This window comes from Monosiga brevicollis, genomic scaffold (genome assembly GCF_000002865.3).
Source record: "Monosiga brevicollis MX1 MONBRscaffold_9 genomic scaffold, whole genome shotgun sequence".
Lineage (NCBI taxonomy): Eukaryota > Choanoflagellata > Craspedida > Salpingoecidae > Monosiga > Monosiga brevicollis.
In genome coordinates this window covers 1,067,526-1,081,740 of record NW_001865046.1, presented here as the reverse complement: position 1 = coordinate 1,081,740, position 14,215 = coordinate 1,067,526, and the positions used below count along the sequence as shown (strand labels likewise).

The window sequence follows — 14,215 nt, the reverse complement described above, 5'->3', positions numbered from 1 at the left end:
AGGGGAAGAATATGAGAGAAAAGCCTGTCCAAAGGAAAAGTACTGCTGTCGAGGCAACGTGAACGATGCTTGGCGGCGCAGGGCTTGTCAACTGGGCATGGCAGAGCAAGGCTGTCTCTGGCCCACAGGGCAAAGAGCGCACCGCATTAAAAGGTCCAGCAGTACAGGGCGAAATGTGTTGGCGACAGCGTCCGTATATGATGGTACCAACAGCTGACACGCCAGCCAGTCCAGTAGCTGCTGAGCTGTGCTGTCGGTCTATGGTGCATCCATGCATGGATGTGTGTGAGTCAAAGAGCCATCCGACTGTGCCCACACCCGTTAAGAAAAAGTCTCGTGTTTGGGCAGACTTTTGACAAGATTGCTGCATACCAAGTGCTCTCCAATGACCTCGGACCATGTCGGCCCGCCGAGCTCGTGCAACCGAGCCAGCCGGGCCGGGACATTGGGCAGCACCACGGCCGCCATGACCTGCTGTCAGGCGGCCGAACAGCCCGCTTCGTTGCCTCTTGACCTATTCAATCCAGTCAATCCTATATAGCATCCAACCGACAACGAACAAGCACCACTCCTCCCTAATGCCTGGGTGCGTCGCGGCGCTCGAGTCCCCCGCGAAAAAAAAAAAAATAAATAAATTCTCATCGCCAACGTCGCCATGCGTGTTTCGCTTTCAACTCCACGTGTGTGTGTGTGTGTGTGTGTGTGTGTGTGTGTGTGTGTGTGTGTGTGTGTGTGTGTGTGTGTGTGTGTGTGTGTGTGTGTGTGTGTGTGTGTGTGTGTGTGTGTGTGTGTGTGTGTTCTCTCTCTCTCTCTCTCTCTCTCTTTTTTCATCATTTTATCTGACAAATTGTCTGACATTTATCTTTTTTTCTCATCTGCGCAGCAGGATGGCAGCGCGGGAGGGTGTGGCAGTGGCAGCGCCTGGGGAGGCACAGACACAGCCGCTTGAAAGTGGACGGGGATCAATGAGGGGGGACTCTCGGTCCATCGCCGCTGTACCGCAGGATTCAACGTTGGAGGATGCCGAGGCTATCGAGTGGTTGACCAACATTCGACACATGGGTGCGTACGAGCGGCTGGCCGAGACCGGCACCGATGGACTCGCACACAACACAGCTGGGCCTGGCCGGCCACTGAAGTCAGAGGCGGTGCACCTGGTCAATATCGGCCCCTCAACTTTTCTCCCAATCGTCTTCTTATTTGCAGGCTTGCGGTTGGAATTGCCACAGACCAGTATCTGTGCGGCGCAGCACCTTTGCTGGCGCTCCCTTCGCCATCGTGCACTCGAGCAATTGGATCGCGGGGTAAGACCAAAGTGCCTGTGCTAGTGTGCGCGTTCCTTTTGCTTGAACATACAATTGACCTCGTGGTTGGTCAGCTGTTGGCTGTGGCCTGCGTCTATCTCAGCTGCAAGGCACAGGAGACGACGCGACAGCTGCGAGACGTTATCACGGTTGCCTTTCGGTGAGCTGCGCCACCCACCCCGCCTCAGCCTCTTTTTGAAGCTCATTACGGCTGTGCGCCACGCCATTTTCGCCACACGCCTAGGGTACTGCACCCAGGCCGCGGTGTACTCGAAGTAAATCAGCTGTACGAATGCCTACGCGAGTCAGTGATCAACACTGAGCTGATCGTCGTGCGGTGCCTTGAGTTTCACGTCGCCTTTGAGCCTCCACACAAGGTAGATGTGATCATGCACTTGCATTCTTGCTCAGAAGGCTATGCGCAGACGTGCACCTCACTCCAGCACTCGCACTGGTCTTGCTAGTATGCCGTTTACGTGGCTAGCGCATTGGCGCAGGAGGAACTGCTTCAACAGCCGCCGCTACCAACATCCATGCCCGTCGAAGCACGCCATAAACCACCTGGAGAGTCTTCCGTCAACCTTGACGAGCGCTTGCTTAATATCCAAGCCATGGCCCGCACCTTTGCCGAGGCCAACCTTGCCGACCGACAACACCAGCTTGTCGCGCTGACCGCAGCCATTCTAAATGATGCCTGCACCATATGCCCCGAGTTTCATACGTTGCATGTTCATACACAAGCCTGTGTGGCCGTCTACACGGCCCTGCAGCTACTCCTGATGAGCACGTTTGCCTTCCACCACGACACCTGGGGCATCTGGGATCAGCTCCTGCCCCCTCGTGTTGCAGCACGTGACGTGCTTCCTGTCTGGGCTCAACGGCTGATGGAGGCTCTGGTGCAAAGTCAGACCCTTTCATCTGCAGCCACCAGTGCGGAGCGGGCCTCTTGACACAAACTTGGAACCTCCAGCCAGAATCTCGACAGATTCTCCCAAGAGCAACCCCAACAAGGAAGCACAGGCTGCGAATCAATGGACTTTAGCCAGAGCGGACGCTGCGCGTCATAAAGCAAACCCAGAGCCTGGGCTCTACACCTGAATTAATCAGAGCAACTTGATAGCCAATCCCCCAAGCTTCACCCCTATTTAAAATCACGGAAGGAATAATTGTAGCACACGCGCCGTAAATCCTTCAATCTAGCGCTGCGGAAGCGGTCGCAGCCTGCTGCAGAATGGTCAAGAGCTCAGCTCCGTGGGCTGTTGCGGTCCAGGCCAAGGCACGAGCCTGTGCGGCACGTTGAAGCTGCGCAAGAGCCAGCCAGCCAGCACAACATCAAACGTGTCAACAAGTCTGCCACACCCTGAAAGCTTCCAAGCCTGGCCTCCTCTTACCTGACTCAGACGGGTTGGGTCGTGCAGCAAATCGCGGATGGCTGCGGCGGCTTTTGCAGGGGCCGAAAGTTTGATGGGTAGAAAAGCACCCTGCGCCAAAAAGTCGAGCGCGCCCACATCACCGCCATCACTGCCAGCGGTCGGCACCCCAAAGGCCGCCGCCTCTGCAATTGTCATGCCAAATGCGTCGCGCTGCGAGGGATGAACATTGAGTATTGTTTGTTGCCAGACCTCGGCCATCTCCGAGGGTCCCATGAAACCAGATCTGATCATCGTCTCTGGGCAGACAGCCTGGGCACGGTGATGCAACGCCGAGACATAGGCTGGATCTGTGCCCGTACCGCACAGCAAGGGGACGATGTTCAGAGAGCACAGGCTGGTCCGCAAGTGTGAGAGAATATCGAGGAAAGTATCAGGGCTTTTTTCAGGAGAGAGGCGGACACAGCAAGTCAGGTAACGAGGCCCCCTGGCTGGTGGCAATAATTGTGCCTGTGAAGCCATCTGGACCATGTCGGCTCGCAGCGGAGGATAGAGCAGGAAGCAGGCTGATGGCGGGCGGGGGTCGTCGCTGGATTGTAGTTGTTCGAGGTTTCGTTGATCTGCTTGCGACAGCACTACCAAAGCCTGCGCATTTGACCAGGCACTGGCTTCGTACATCCGGTACGTCGCGGCCGCGTCGGGATTGGTCGTGATGTTCACAGAAGCAGAAAAAACACGGTAGCACAAAAAGACGAGTGGTGGTGAGCGCTTGGCGCCATACATGGAGGCCAGCGTTTGCACTGCAGCCAGTCCAGTCCAATCGACGGCACAGACAACGTCGGCCTCTTCCCAGCTGGCCATGAGAGTGCTCGAGGAGCGCTTCAGATCTTGGAGCCAGGTCTGCCAGCAGCCCTCAAACTGAAGGTGCTTGGCATAGCTAGGCGGTGCAATGCCACTGAATGAGCGACGTAGGGAGCAAGGAGGCTATCACAGCATGTTCATACCTGGGCACCAAGGATGAATGCACTCGCAGGTTGATATCATCTCCAGAAACTTCGCAATGAGTGTCGATGGTACTATGCGTTGTGATCACCGTGACCTGTTGACATGCCAGTCCATCAAACTATTGAGCATAAAAGTGAAATACGTCCGGGCCCCTCCAGCTTTTCCGAAAAAGAAATTTGACAAGACGTGATTGAGATGAAGCTCCCCGTACTTGTAGGCCGTGTGCGAGGAGGGCTGCCACTTGACTACGAGCCAATACACCATTGCCGGACAAGGTCTCGGCATACTCGAGTGCCACAAACACCACCCTTTTCATTTTTCGAACCAGCAGGAGCCAAGCGTAGCCCCCCCCCACACACACACACACACACGATCCCTCACTCCTCCCTACAAGCCAAGACTGCTTGCGCCCAAAGTGTTTCCCACGCTCAGTAGTGATTCACCGACCAACGACGAAGCCTCGAATCGCAAACCCCAAGTGTCACGCCCTCTCTCAAAATCAATGCGCGAAAGAAAAATGAGAGAGAGAGAGAGAGAGAGAGAGAGAGAGAGAGAGAGAGAGAGAGAGAGAGAGAGAGAGAGAGAGAGAGAGAGTCAAAGCCGTGCTATAAAGTTAAATACTTATTACATCTTCACTTTCACATTATTCTCAGAGGCCTCGGTGCTCGAGTGTGTGTGTGTGGTCGAGGCGGGTGGTGAGCAGGTGGGGCTCGCAGAGCTCGGCAAAGTGGAGCCTGCGGTGACAAGTTGAGGATGGCGCGGGCTATGAAGATAGTACCGTGGCTTGATCACGATGAGTGGTGCCAGGTGGGTGGGTCAAAATGACCAGCGAGAGCTATGGCCAGCTGCGTGACCATGACCACGTGTGTATGAGTGTGTGTGTGCGTGTGTGAGAGAGCAAGAAGCTGACGGCCAGCATGTCAACACGTTGCAGGCCTATGCCTGGGCGTACTCGAGCCATCAAGAGGGCAAGTTGAAAGCCATCGACCTATTCAAGGCCTGGGGCTGTAAAGGGCGGTTGCCCCTCGCCATCCAGGTGTGTGCACTATCAAATCACTTCACCTCAAAACCCATGCCGATGTCCAATTCTGAACAACAAACCGGGTTCTGGCCGTCCATCCCGCAGTCGACGCGTGATGTATTGGAGATGGAAGTGGCTGATTTTCCCAGCCGCCATGTTGAGACGCTGGCTGCCGCCACCGTCATCATCCGGTATCTCAAGCGAGCTAAGATTTGACACGAAATTCCGGCGGGCGACCGCTCACGGTCTCACGCGGGTCTTGGTTTGGTTTGGATCATGCACAACTTTCCAGATTTGTCAACGGCCTGGTCGACCAGCGCCAGCAAGCCGTCATGGCTCACTCCGTCAACCGCCTGGCCCGTGAGCTGGGCATTCCAGGTTTGTCCCTGTTGTTCTACTCGCCTCACTCTGCTTCTGCACGGCGACCAAACGACACCCAATCAAACGGATTCACGACTCCTTGGACGCCAACCACTCTTGTTGACCCTTGGTGGATCACCTGTCACAGAATGGTTGGTGGACTTGCGGCATGATGCGACCCATGGTGAACTCCCATCACATAGCCTCGTCTTGGCAGCTGTCGACACCATCAAGACCTGGCTGCATGACCGATACTGGGCGCCACAGGCCGAGATGGTCGTGCACTTTGAAGCTCGGGTCGGTGAACTGGCCACTCTTATTTGGGCGTCAGCCACCAGTACCAACCCTGATCCCACCCTGCCTGCCCTACCCCTTCAAGTCAGTCTCGCGCCGCTCTCCAACGTGATGACTTGTGCACAAGGCATTCTGCGCCGTGGTTTTGGCGTCTGTTTTGAATCGCGTTCCTCTAATCTTTTCGACTTTGTCTGGACCCTCAGCTTCGGGAGCTGACAACTCTATTGCAACGCTCTTCCGTGGCTGACGCTGACGCGTGAGTTATCAAGGCCACCCTGTTGTTGTGCTCTGGGTCGGGCATCACGGGGTCGTTGTTCGTGTTGCTGTTTTGTCCCAGTGCCGTACTTGACGATGAACATCTCCTGCACTGCACTTCTTGTCCAACTTAGGCTGGCGCTCTGGTGCTTTCACCCGCTGACCGTATCAGCACAAGCACAGCCAGAACGAGGTGCGCGTGTGACAGATTCGCGCACGCTTATATCACCGACCTAGTGCCTCACGCACGGGCACACGTTGCGCGGAAATCTTTAGGCTTTCTCGCGGGATTTGTCGCTGCAGTCGTGGACGCCTTGCACCCGCTTCCCACAGCCCGAGCTCTCGTCACGTTGATGTGTGCCAGCAAAAAGTGGGCGTCTGTGGAAGCCGAATCGGGTGCGATTTTCAGAGCACTTTGTTGTCTTTTTTCTCCCGAGACTCACGCGAGCTTTTTGGGCAGCTTGCTTTGAGTCACGTTGACTCCTGGGTGACTTGCTACTTTTCGATTTCATTGTTGTTGGTTTTGTTCTTTTTTGGTTTTTGTTTTTTTGTTTTTTGTTTTTTTCTTGCTTGCGTAGCTGACATGGACGAGACGCAGGATGCAGCGCAGGCACAAGAGCTTCTTGTTGCCGACCTTTTGACAGAGTGGGCTTTATTGCTACATCGACGCAACGACCTTGAAGGAGCCGTTGGTAAGTTGCATGCAGTCGGACGGCCCTGTCTTACCACGTTCACGTCTAACTGGACGAGTATGCGCGGGCTCTTTAGATGCTGCACGGAGCGTTGTGCGTGAGCTTGTAGCAGCCGCTGGTGCTGCCAGGTGTCAGCCCACAGCCTCAGCACTTGTGCGCATGTGGAAGGCCTTGATTTTGTACGTCGTGCTGGACGTTGTGTCAGAAGTCGGTGCAAAGAGGGCTCATGATATGCTTCTGACGCGGAATGTTGTATGATGTTGATGCTAGGGTCTCGCGCCTGCCTTCGGCGCATCGCCGTGCACTCTTGGAGCTTGTTGTGGTGTCCACCGATCCTGCCGGCGGGGATGGCGATGATCACGAGGCCTTGGACCTGGACGCACTTGAGGCGATCAAACCCGGTGAAGAAGTTGAGACAGCTTCGGTCCAAGATGAACAGAGCCTGTCACCCTCAAACTGCAGCATGGACGAAACTGAGGACGTTCCAGATTTTGATGCAGGTGGCGACGAGGCGACATTGCACGGCTTTGCATGGCGCCGGCTTCCTCGCCACCTTTTCCGCCCGATTGGCAGTACCTGTCAGCTAGCGCCTCGCTCCCATGCGCCTGAGTTGGTGGACGAGGCGCCCATGCCCACGTCTCCGTCACGGTGGGAAACCCAGTTACGTTAGCCCTTTGGCATGGTTTGAGAAATTCTGTTAGGATTGGGAGGGTTGTTAACCTGGTTCCTTGTGCTCTACTGGACTCTGCGAGTCGCAAGGGCAAGGGACGGGGCCTGAGGCCACCATTGAGACAATCTACACGTACAAACAAAGACTTGGTCGATTCTGAAAATGATGTTATTGAATCAGGAGAAAAACCTTTCAGTGTTAATGTTGATGGTGATGCCACATGAACATGTGCTGATGGCTGAATTAGCGACAACAATACACGATAGGTGGGGGAGCGGTGCCCAGCGCATGCGGACTGAGCGGGCGGCGCAATAGCCGCCCGCGCACAATCCGATCGTCATCCCGGAAAGGCGCTTAGCGCCACTAAAAATGCTGACGATTCATCTCTGCTGGCATGATCGGCAGATGCTGCCACACATGGGCCCGCGCTGGAACCCAACTCCAACACAAAAGAATGGAGAGGGGGCTTAAAACTTGACTGTTTTGGCGCGTTTGTTTACAGGGGCAGCTGGGCGACCAGTCGTGCGTTGATCACGGCTGGACAACTCTTCATCGCTCTCCGACTCGTCGTCCGTACCGTGGTCCAAAACCAGGCTGTCGTCTGCGTCCACACTACCTCCACCAGCTTCCATAAGCAGGCGTAGCTTGGGTTTGCCTGTGAATAAAAGGGTCAAGCGGCAGACAAAGAACCACCAGTGAGAAGAGAGACTGACCAACAGGCTACGTGAAGCGCGACAGGCCATAGGGACAGACGCATACCTTTAGAGGCCTGTGTCTTGCGATCGGGGCAGTCACGCTTAAAGTGCTCGACACTACCACAGAAACCACAGCCACCACCGTCTGGATAAAGGCCCTTGGGATTATCTGGGCACTCTCGCGAGAGGTGACCCTTGCCCTTGCAGATGAAGCATGTTGCGTAGGGAAATTGTGCTGTGCATGGTGGGCGTACAAAAAAAGAGCCGTGATGATCAACACGTGAGGTTTTGAAAGCTCAGCGATAGATATTGAGGAGAGTTGAGAAGAATGGGTTGATCACTTACGCTGGCCTGCAGGTACCTTGACAGTGCATTTGGCGGTTGTGTGCTCTGTGCTTCCGCAGCGGAAGCAGATGCCTGTCTGGCTCGCTGGGCACGTCTCGAGCTGGGAGGCATGACAATCAAAACAGCGTTGGCGGCTGAGTTTGGCTCAGTTCAGAGGGGGGGGCTTAAGGGATAACAGCAAATCACAGGAGAGCTTCACGAGGAACCTTACCGTATGACCTCGCTGACGACATCCAAAGCAGGTCTATTGCAAGCAAGGCAACTCGATGAGACTCTCGGCAAGGGGGCTTACGCAAGGGAAAAAATCAAGGGGGACAGGGGGGAGAGAGAGAAAAAAAAAAACGAACCAGGTCGCGAGCCTTCATACGGAGGCGGCGCTGACGGCGATGCTCGCGTCGTTTGGCCTTGGCGGCATCTGTCTGTGAGCGCACCCGCTTGCCGCCCTCGTCGGCATTGGCGCCACGTCGAGGTGCCTCTGCTTCGGGCTTGAGCTCATCCCATGCGGACGCCTCGTTGACCTTGCTCTTCTTCATGCGTCCCTGCCTACAGAAAGGGCACATTACATGATGAGCAAGCACCCGTCGTGGATCCGCCGCACCGCACGCTCCTTGCCACCAGCATGTCCCGTCAATCCACCCTTTAACCTATGCCCGCACAGCACATTGCCTCACCGCCCCATCGTGTCGATTGACGCGACCCGTCCCGTCACGTCGACGCGAAACAAGAAGCGAAGTGAATGCTCAAAATTCCTTGTCTGTCTGTCTGTCTGTGTGTGTGTGTGTGTGTGTGTGTGTGTGTGTGTGTGTGTGTGTGTGTGTGTGTGTGTGTGTGTGTGTGTGTGTGTGTGTGTGTTGGACACGTGCTTTCTCTCTCTTTTCTCTCTTCTTTGTCTGTCTCTCTCTCTCTTACTCTCTCTTGCTCTCTTGCATTCAATCTCTCTCTCTCTCTTGCTCTCTCTCTCTCTCTCTCTCTGTCTCTCTCTGTCTCTCTCTCTGACTCTTGACTCTCTCTGTCCTTCTCTTCTGATGTCGCTCTCTGCTCCCTCTCTTGAGCACTGAGCTTATTGGGCGCTGTGGCGTTGGGCTGCTGCGTCGAGCTTCATGTCCCATCGTGCTAGCAGTGATACCGAGGCCGTGGAGGCGTTGATTCGTTTTTTGTTGGTCTGGATTTTAAAAGAAACACAATTGATTTTAAAAAAAAAGAAGGCAGGATTGGAAGCTCTGGGCGCGCGGCGCCAGTCGGGGCCTCTCGGTCTTTTCAGCAGGTGAAGAAAGATGCTTGCGGGGCACAGGCCCAAGCACTACTCGTGCACAGGGTTGGTAGACACCTGTTCCGCTTCGGTCGAGGCCGGGGATCCAGGCGGGGGCAAGAAGGTGACGGGTGTCATGGCGTTTTGTGGAAAGAATTGCGAGGGGTCAGAGCGGTCCCCGCGCAACATGACCACCAAGAGGGCGATGACGAAGATGCTACCGACACCAGCAATCGCCAGGGAGCGAGACTGGTTGACAGCCGTTTTGCCCGTGATGGCATCATCGATACTGGCGCGCGCCGCAGCCGTCTGGGAAAACTTGATGGGTGCGTTGCTCGCCTCGCCCTCAGGCCCGCTCACAGCAGCACCACACCGCGCTCGACTCAGACGTCGCACGCACCCCGCCAGCCCAGACCCACCACGCCGTGCCGCCATCAGTGCCGACATGACCATCCTGTCTGGTGTGATGTGATGTACCCTTTAATCAAGCCTGCAAACGCCTCGACGGTGGCAGAGACGGTGGTAGTTGATCCAAAAAAATAAAACAATTTTGCCTCTTTTTTCGTTCTTTTTTTGTTGTTTTTTTCTAATTTTTTTTTTTATTACATGACATTGTATCTAGAGATTACATGTATTATTATTTATAGAGCTAAACCCCGAATGACTCTTTTGATTTGTGCGACGACGGGAGTGGGGCGGGGGCTGGTAGACATCGTTCCTCTCCAAACCTCTTCTTACCTCTGTACAATATTAAAGCATGCACTCAAGCTACAGAGCTGTGCGCCCAGTTTGCCATAGGAACTTGAAAGGCTGGAATTTTCAGTGGTCGATCATTCGTAAGATGACAACTCGTTTTCCGTGCTCGTCGTCGAAAGACTTTTGATTTCGGAGAGAATGGACCCGAATGGAGCGGAAGCTTCTGTGGCTTTGAAAGAGTGACAGTAGTGTGATAAGAGCACGCTGCTGGTTCGTCTTTAATCGCCCAAACGGCTGCGTCAAAAACCTGATCTTGGACTGAAAACATTCGAAGCATAAAAATAGGCACTTCAAAGTCGTCTAGATCGTGAACCCTTTGTGCTCGGGGTTGACGTTCCAGAGACCGGGCAAGAGGAGAATAGAGCGTTGACTCCTCGACTCAATTTTGAAAACTTTCATGATACTCACATGTCAATTAAAGAGCTTACGATGAATAGGGTCGCTCGAATGCTCCTGCTCTCTCAAGTCGAATGTGATCGATCATGCACACACGGATCTTGCTTGTTCCCTGATCACCCCTGTCTCACTTTCTCAAGTTTGAATCTTGGTGTGAGCATTGATTTTTTGATGGAGTTTGACCAATGGCGTCGCTTGTTGGCCAACGCAGTCTTCTCGCCTGCCCGGCCCGGCCCCGAGCCCATAGGTAAGCAAGCAGGCGGCTCTTGATGGGAGTTTCAATTGCGCAATTGTCACACACACACACAGACAGAGTTGGGTCAATGTTCTTAACGACGAGCCCCAACCCTTTGCGATTGCAATTGTATCTCTGGTTTGGCTTTATATTTCCTCAAGGGTGTCACTCACTGTCTCTGCCAGTACACGATCGCACGGCGCGACGGCAGCACAGTCTTCCCCTCTTCCTTTCAGCTCGCTCGATCTCGTGACTTGGTTGGCTCGTGTGGACCCCCCACGAGTCAAGACCAACACAGCACCACCACGGAAACCCAACTTGAGAGGGTTGGCTGGCGGGTGAGGTGGCGAGTTGATGGGCCGGTGAGAGTTGTGCTTCGCAAGCGCGAGAGGCTCTCTTTTTGATCACTTGAGGTGCCGAGTTTGGAGGACGCCGAGGCTTCTTCCCCGCATTCCTCCCTGCGCCCCTGCTTGACTTTCCTGTGCCGCATCCGTTTGCGGCGAGGATAGTGCGGTACAAGTGCGAGCTGCCCTGTCTGTCGGTGAGCAGGTGATTGAGCGATCAAGTGTTGGCGGCCAGCTCGCACCATATTTCTGTTGCTATTTTTTATACACATGACAGGCGGGAATGCATCACCATCGAGCCGACCTCGTGCCACCCAGTGCCGTCATCACTGCCCACGGAGGAACGGAAGGCTTTCTCTATGCCTGTCTAACAACCCCCCACAATGCAGCCTTATGGCAGCCCCTCAGTGGCGATTCACGCCCGCCCGTCTGTACGTGTGCGCGTCCGGGTGGGCGTCAGCAGCAGCAAGCCTTTTACAAAAGGCTTGTGTCGCGCACAAAAAGGCTCATCCCCACTGCGACACCTGTGCCCCATACTCGATCGATCGTGTGCTGTCTAGATTCGAATCGAGGTCACTATCATCTAGGCTCACAAACCCTGCTCATGTAGGCATCGCTGAGCCGCATAGTGGCAGGGCCTGACAGCCGTGCGCTATGTTTAACGCGTGGGCCTGATTTGCCCTGGTGTGTGCCTCAATGTCTTGGTAGGCAACCGCTGGGTGACCCGAGTCGAGCCAGTGAGCGCCTAACCTCTGGCCTCCCCAAGCCCTTGACCCAAACAGCAGTCATGTAAGTGTCTCGTGAGCCACGGTCTTGGCGTCTGACGCTGTTTGCTTGTCGAGGTGCTCATGAAACGTGCTTGGGCAGCACCCAGCACCGTTGGCGCCCGGCCGTGGAGCGAGGGCATAAAAACGATGTCGTTCAGCAGATGGAACCTCGCTTGCACACTGGCGAGGATCGTGGGCGTCGGCGCTCATTGCATCGCACGCGCTCCACTCCGACGTTTTCGGCTCTTGGTACGCGGCGTGCCCCACTTGTCGTTTTGCATCTGTCGCCCATACAGAGTGCGAGAACCCCGCACGCACTCATTCTGCTACACATGGGTCTGCGGGACGGGATGCAGGCAAACACTACGCCATGTTTGGACAGTCCACCAGTCAAAGTTCGTACGGACGACCGCGGTTTCTGAAGGTACGGAGCTACTACGATGGGCATCATCACCACGCCGCCTTGCCTGTTTTTGACCCGGTGCGGCCTTGGGTATATTCGGGCGTAGTTACCTGTGACAGAGAGCAAGCCACGATTGTCGTCGGCAACCGTGTCGCCGCCTCCTGCGGCAAGCATGGCGCGTCGAGCAGGCGCGCAACAGGAGTCACTGCCGCCAATCGCGGCTGCCAGTGCCGACGGCGAGGCCGATCGCCAAGCCAGTGGGACAACAAGTCCACTGCCGGCGGTGGTGGAGGAGGGGGTCGAGCAGGACGATGGTCCTGTCTTGCCAGACGTCGGGGCTATGGACCTTGAGCCCCGTGTGGCCAACAAACGACAAGGCTCCGGGCAAGTGCGGGCGGTGGAGGCAGGTGGCGGCAGCGTTCTGCCTCTGGTCTTGGTTCAGACCTTGCAGCCTACGATTGAGGCTGGCAAGGCCCCCGGCTATGCACGGGTATGTGTCCTTCTTGGCAGTTGCTTGGCCCCGCCTTTTGCTTTCCGCAGCGAGCCTGGCTTGGCAAAGACCCTTGTTCTTTGTATTCATGTCTCTTCTCTCTTCCCTCGTGATATGCTTTTTTCTTGGGCCGTGCCCACCAGCCCGAAGCAGAAAAACACGTGCGTCGTGCACGTAAGGTTCCGGTGAGTCGAGGCGGTCATGGTGATTCCGTGGGCGATCGGTCGTTGAGGTGTCTTTTGGGAAGCTCATAATCGATGTTGCATGTGACAGCCCCCGGGCCTGGCCGAGCCTTTGGTGACCAGCGAGCCTTTTGCTCGACCTTACCGGGCACGGCTGGATGGGGAGCGGGTGCGGTTGCCCTCACGCACCGAGATGATCCATCGGGTTCTGCATGCGCAGGACAGCCCGCGTGTCTCGAACAGCCGGTCCCTCTACCACTACGATCCACTACGACACACCATTGGCTCGATTCGGGACCTAAACCAACCGCGAGACCGTTACGCCCCGCGCTGGCGTTGAGGCGTGTGACTGTGCCCTGTCGTCAGGGCTGTTTCATAATAATGTTATTCCGTCTGTGTTCTCGCTTGTGATTTGCGGCTCTTCAGGACGACGCAAGATGCTCTTAAAATGAATGAAGGATTTTTTTTGGCTTGATGATTGATTGGCTGACATTGGGTGAATATGACAATTTGTCATCCGATATTGTCAGCAATTCAGTCGCACGGCGTGATGCCGTGGCTTGGGAAGCAACACGTAGTGAGGGTGGGGCGCTGTTCAACTCAGGATGTGTGAGTCTCACCCATACTTTCCTCCAAAACCATGGGTGAAGCGCAAAATCAAAAAAAGGAGAAGAAAGAGACGAAAGAGAGAGAGGAAAGCTGGCCATTGCTGCAATTGGATTCGCTGACATCTGGGTTTAGGAAGTGTGCAAAAAAAAAAAAAAAAGAGGCTGTGACTGAGGCGAAGGGTTGGCGCGCGGAGCAAAAGAGAGGTGGAACGGCAGTCGTCCTCCTGTATCTCGCCGGGGAGGGCGAAGGGTGCGAACAACACGGCACTGGACGCGATCAGGAGCAGCGCAGCGCGCTGGAGGGCCATATCACCATGTGGCGCCCCTATTACATCATCACGCACACCACCGCCCGCACGTTGCGCCATCGGATTACCTCATCTTTTACCTCTTTCGTCATCACCGGCAGCGTACCACACTGGCTCTTCCCTTTTGAATTGCTCTTACGCTCTTTGGTCCACGCGGTCTTTGGTTACACCGTGTCGATGTTTACGGAACTGGAACTGTGTGTGGTGGTCCACACAATACCAAGAACAGGTCATCCATCTGTTTGATCCCATAGTTGCGATACGGGAATGTGGATACACGAATTCCTTATGACATTGTGTGTTTCTTCTTCCAAGTTCTTTCTCGTCATCACAGTGTGTGTGGGTTTTCTTCGTTTTGCTGTGTGTGTGTGTGTGTGTGTGTGTGTGTGTGTGTCTCTCTCTCTCTCTCTCTCTCTCTCTCTCTCTCTCTCTCTCTCTCTCTCTCTCTCTCTCTCTCTCTCTCTCT

At 55.1% G+C, this 14,215-nt stretch overlaps 5 protein-coding genes across 5 annotated transcripts; 3 read left to right on the top strand and 2 right to left on the bottom strand.

Annotated features, from left to right (window-relative positions):
• Positions 1-655: 655 nt before the first annotated feature.
• Positions 656-2,254, top strand: MONBRDRAFT_25311 (uncharacterized protein; the record flags this gene model as incomplete). The annotated part of the gene is made up of 6 exons (XM_001745684.1): positions 656-849; positions 887-1,062; positions 1,207-1,304; positions 1,379-1,464; positions 1,549-1,681; positions 1,769-2,254. 6 exons carry the CDS (start codon positions 656-658, stop codon positions 2,252-2,254), a joined length of 1,173 nt encoding a protein of 390 aa, XP_001745736.1.
• A 241-nt stretch (positions 2,255-2,495) lies between these two features.
• On the bottom strand, positions 2,496-3,535 carry MONBRDRAFT_8098 (uncharacterized protein; the record flags this gene model as incomplete). Its single annotated transcript, XM_001745532.1, has 2 exons — positions 2,496-2,606; positions 2,696-3,535. 2 exons carry the CDS (start codon positions 3,533-3,535, stop codon positions 2,496-2,498), a joined length of 951 nt encoding a protein of 316 aa, XP_001745584.1.
• Positions 3,536-4,751: 1,216 nt separating this feature from the next.
• MONBRDRAFT_8097 (uncharacterized protein) lies at positions 4,752-5,570 on the top strand (the record flags this gene model as incomplete). Its single annotated transcript, XM_001745683.1, has 3 exons — positions 4,752-4,891; positions 4,993-5,078; positions 5,209-5,570. 3 exons carry the CDS (start codon positions 4,752-4,754, stop codon positions 5,568-5,570), a joined length of 588 nt encoding a protein of 195 aa, XP_001745735.1.
• Positions 5,571-7,199: 1,629 nt separating this feature from the next.
• MONBRDRAFT_32358 (uncharacterized protein) lies at positions 7,200-8,742 on the bottom strand. Its single transcript, XM_001745531.1, has 6 exons — positions 8,683-8,742; positions 8,359-8,554; positions 8,223-8,255; positions 8,012-8,111; positions 7,731-7,901; positions 7,200-7,626 (listed from the first exon to the last, which is right to left on the bottom strand). Exons 1-6 carry the CDS (start codon positions 8,688-8,690, stop codon positions 7,439-7,441), a joined length of 696 nt encoding a protein of 231 aa, XP_001745583.1. The 5' UTR covers positions 8,691-8,742; the 3' UTR covers positions 7,200-7,438.
• A 1,841-nt stretch (positions 8,743-10,583) lies between these two features.
• MONBRDRAFT_25308 (uncharacterized protein) lies at positions 10,584-13,173 on the top strand (the record flags this gene model as incomplete). The annotated part of the gene is made up of 9 exons (XM_001745682.1): positions 10,584-10,659; positions 11,157-11,188; positions 11,269-11,422; positions 11,552-11,597; positions 11,700-11,780; positions 12,057-12,153; positions 12,268-12,651; positions 12,795-12,836; positions 12,925-13,173. 9 exons carry the CDS (start codon positions 10,584-10,586, stop codon positions 13,171-13,173), a joined length of 1,161 nt encoding a protein of 386 aa, XP_001745734.1.
• Positions 13,174-14,215: the final 1,042 nt, after the last annotated feature.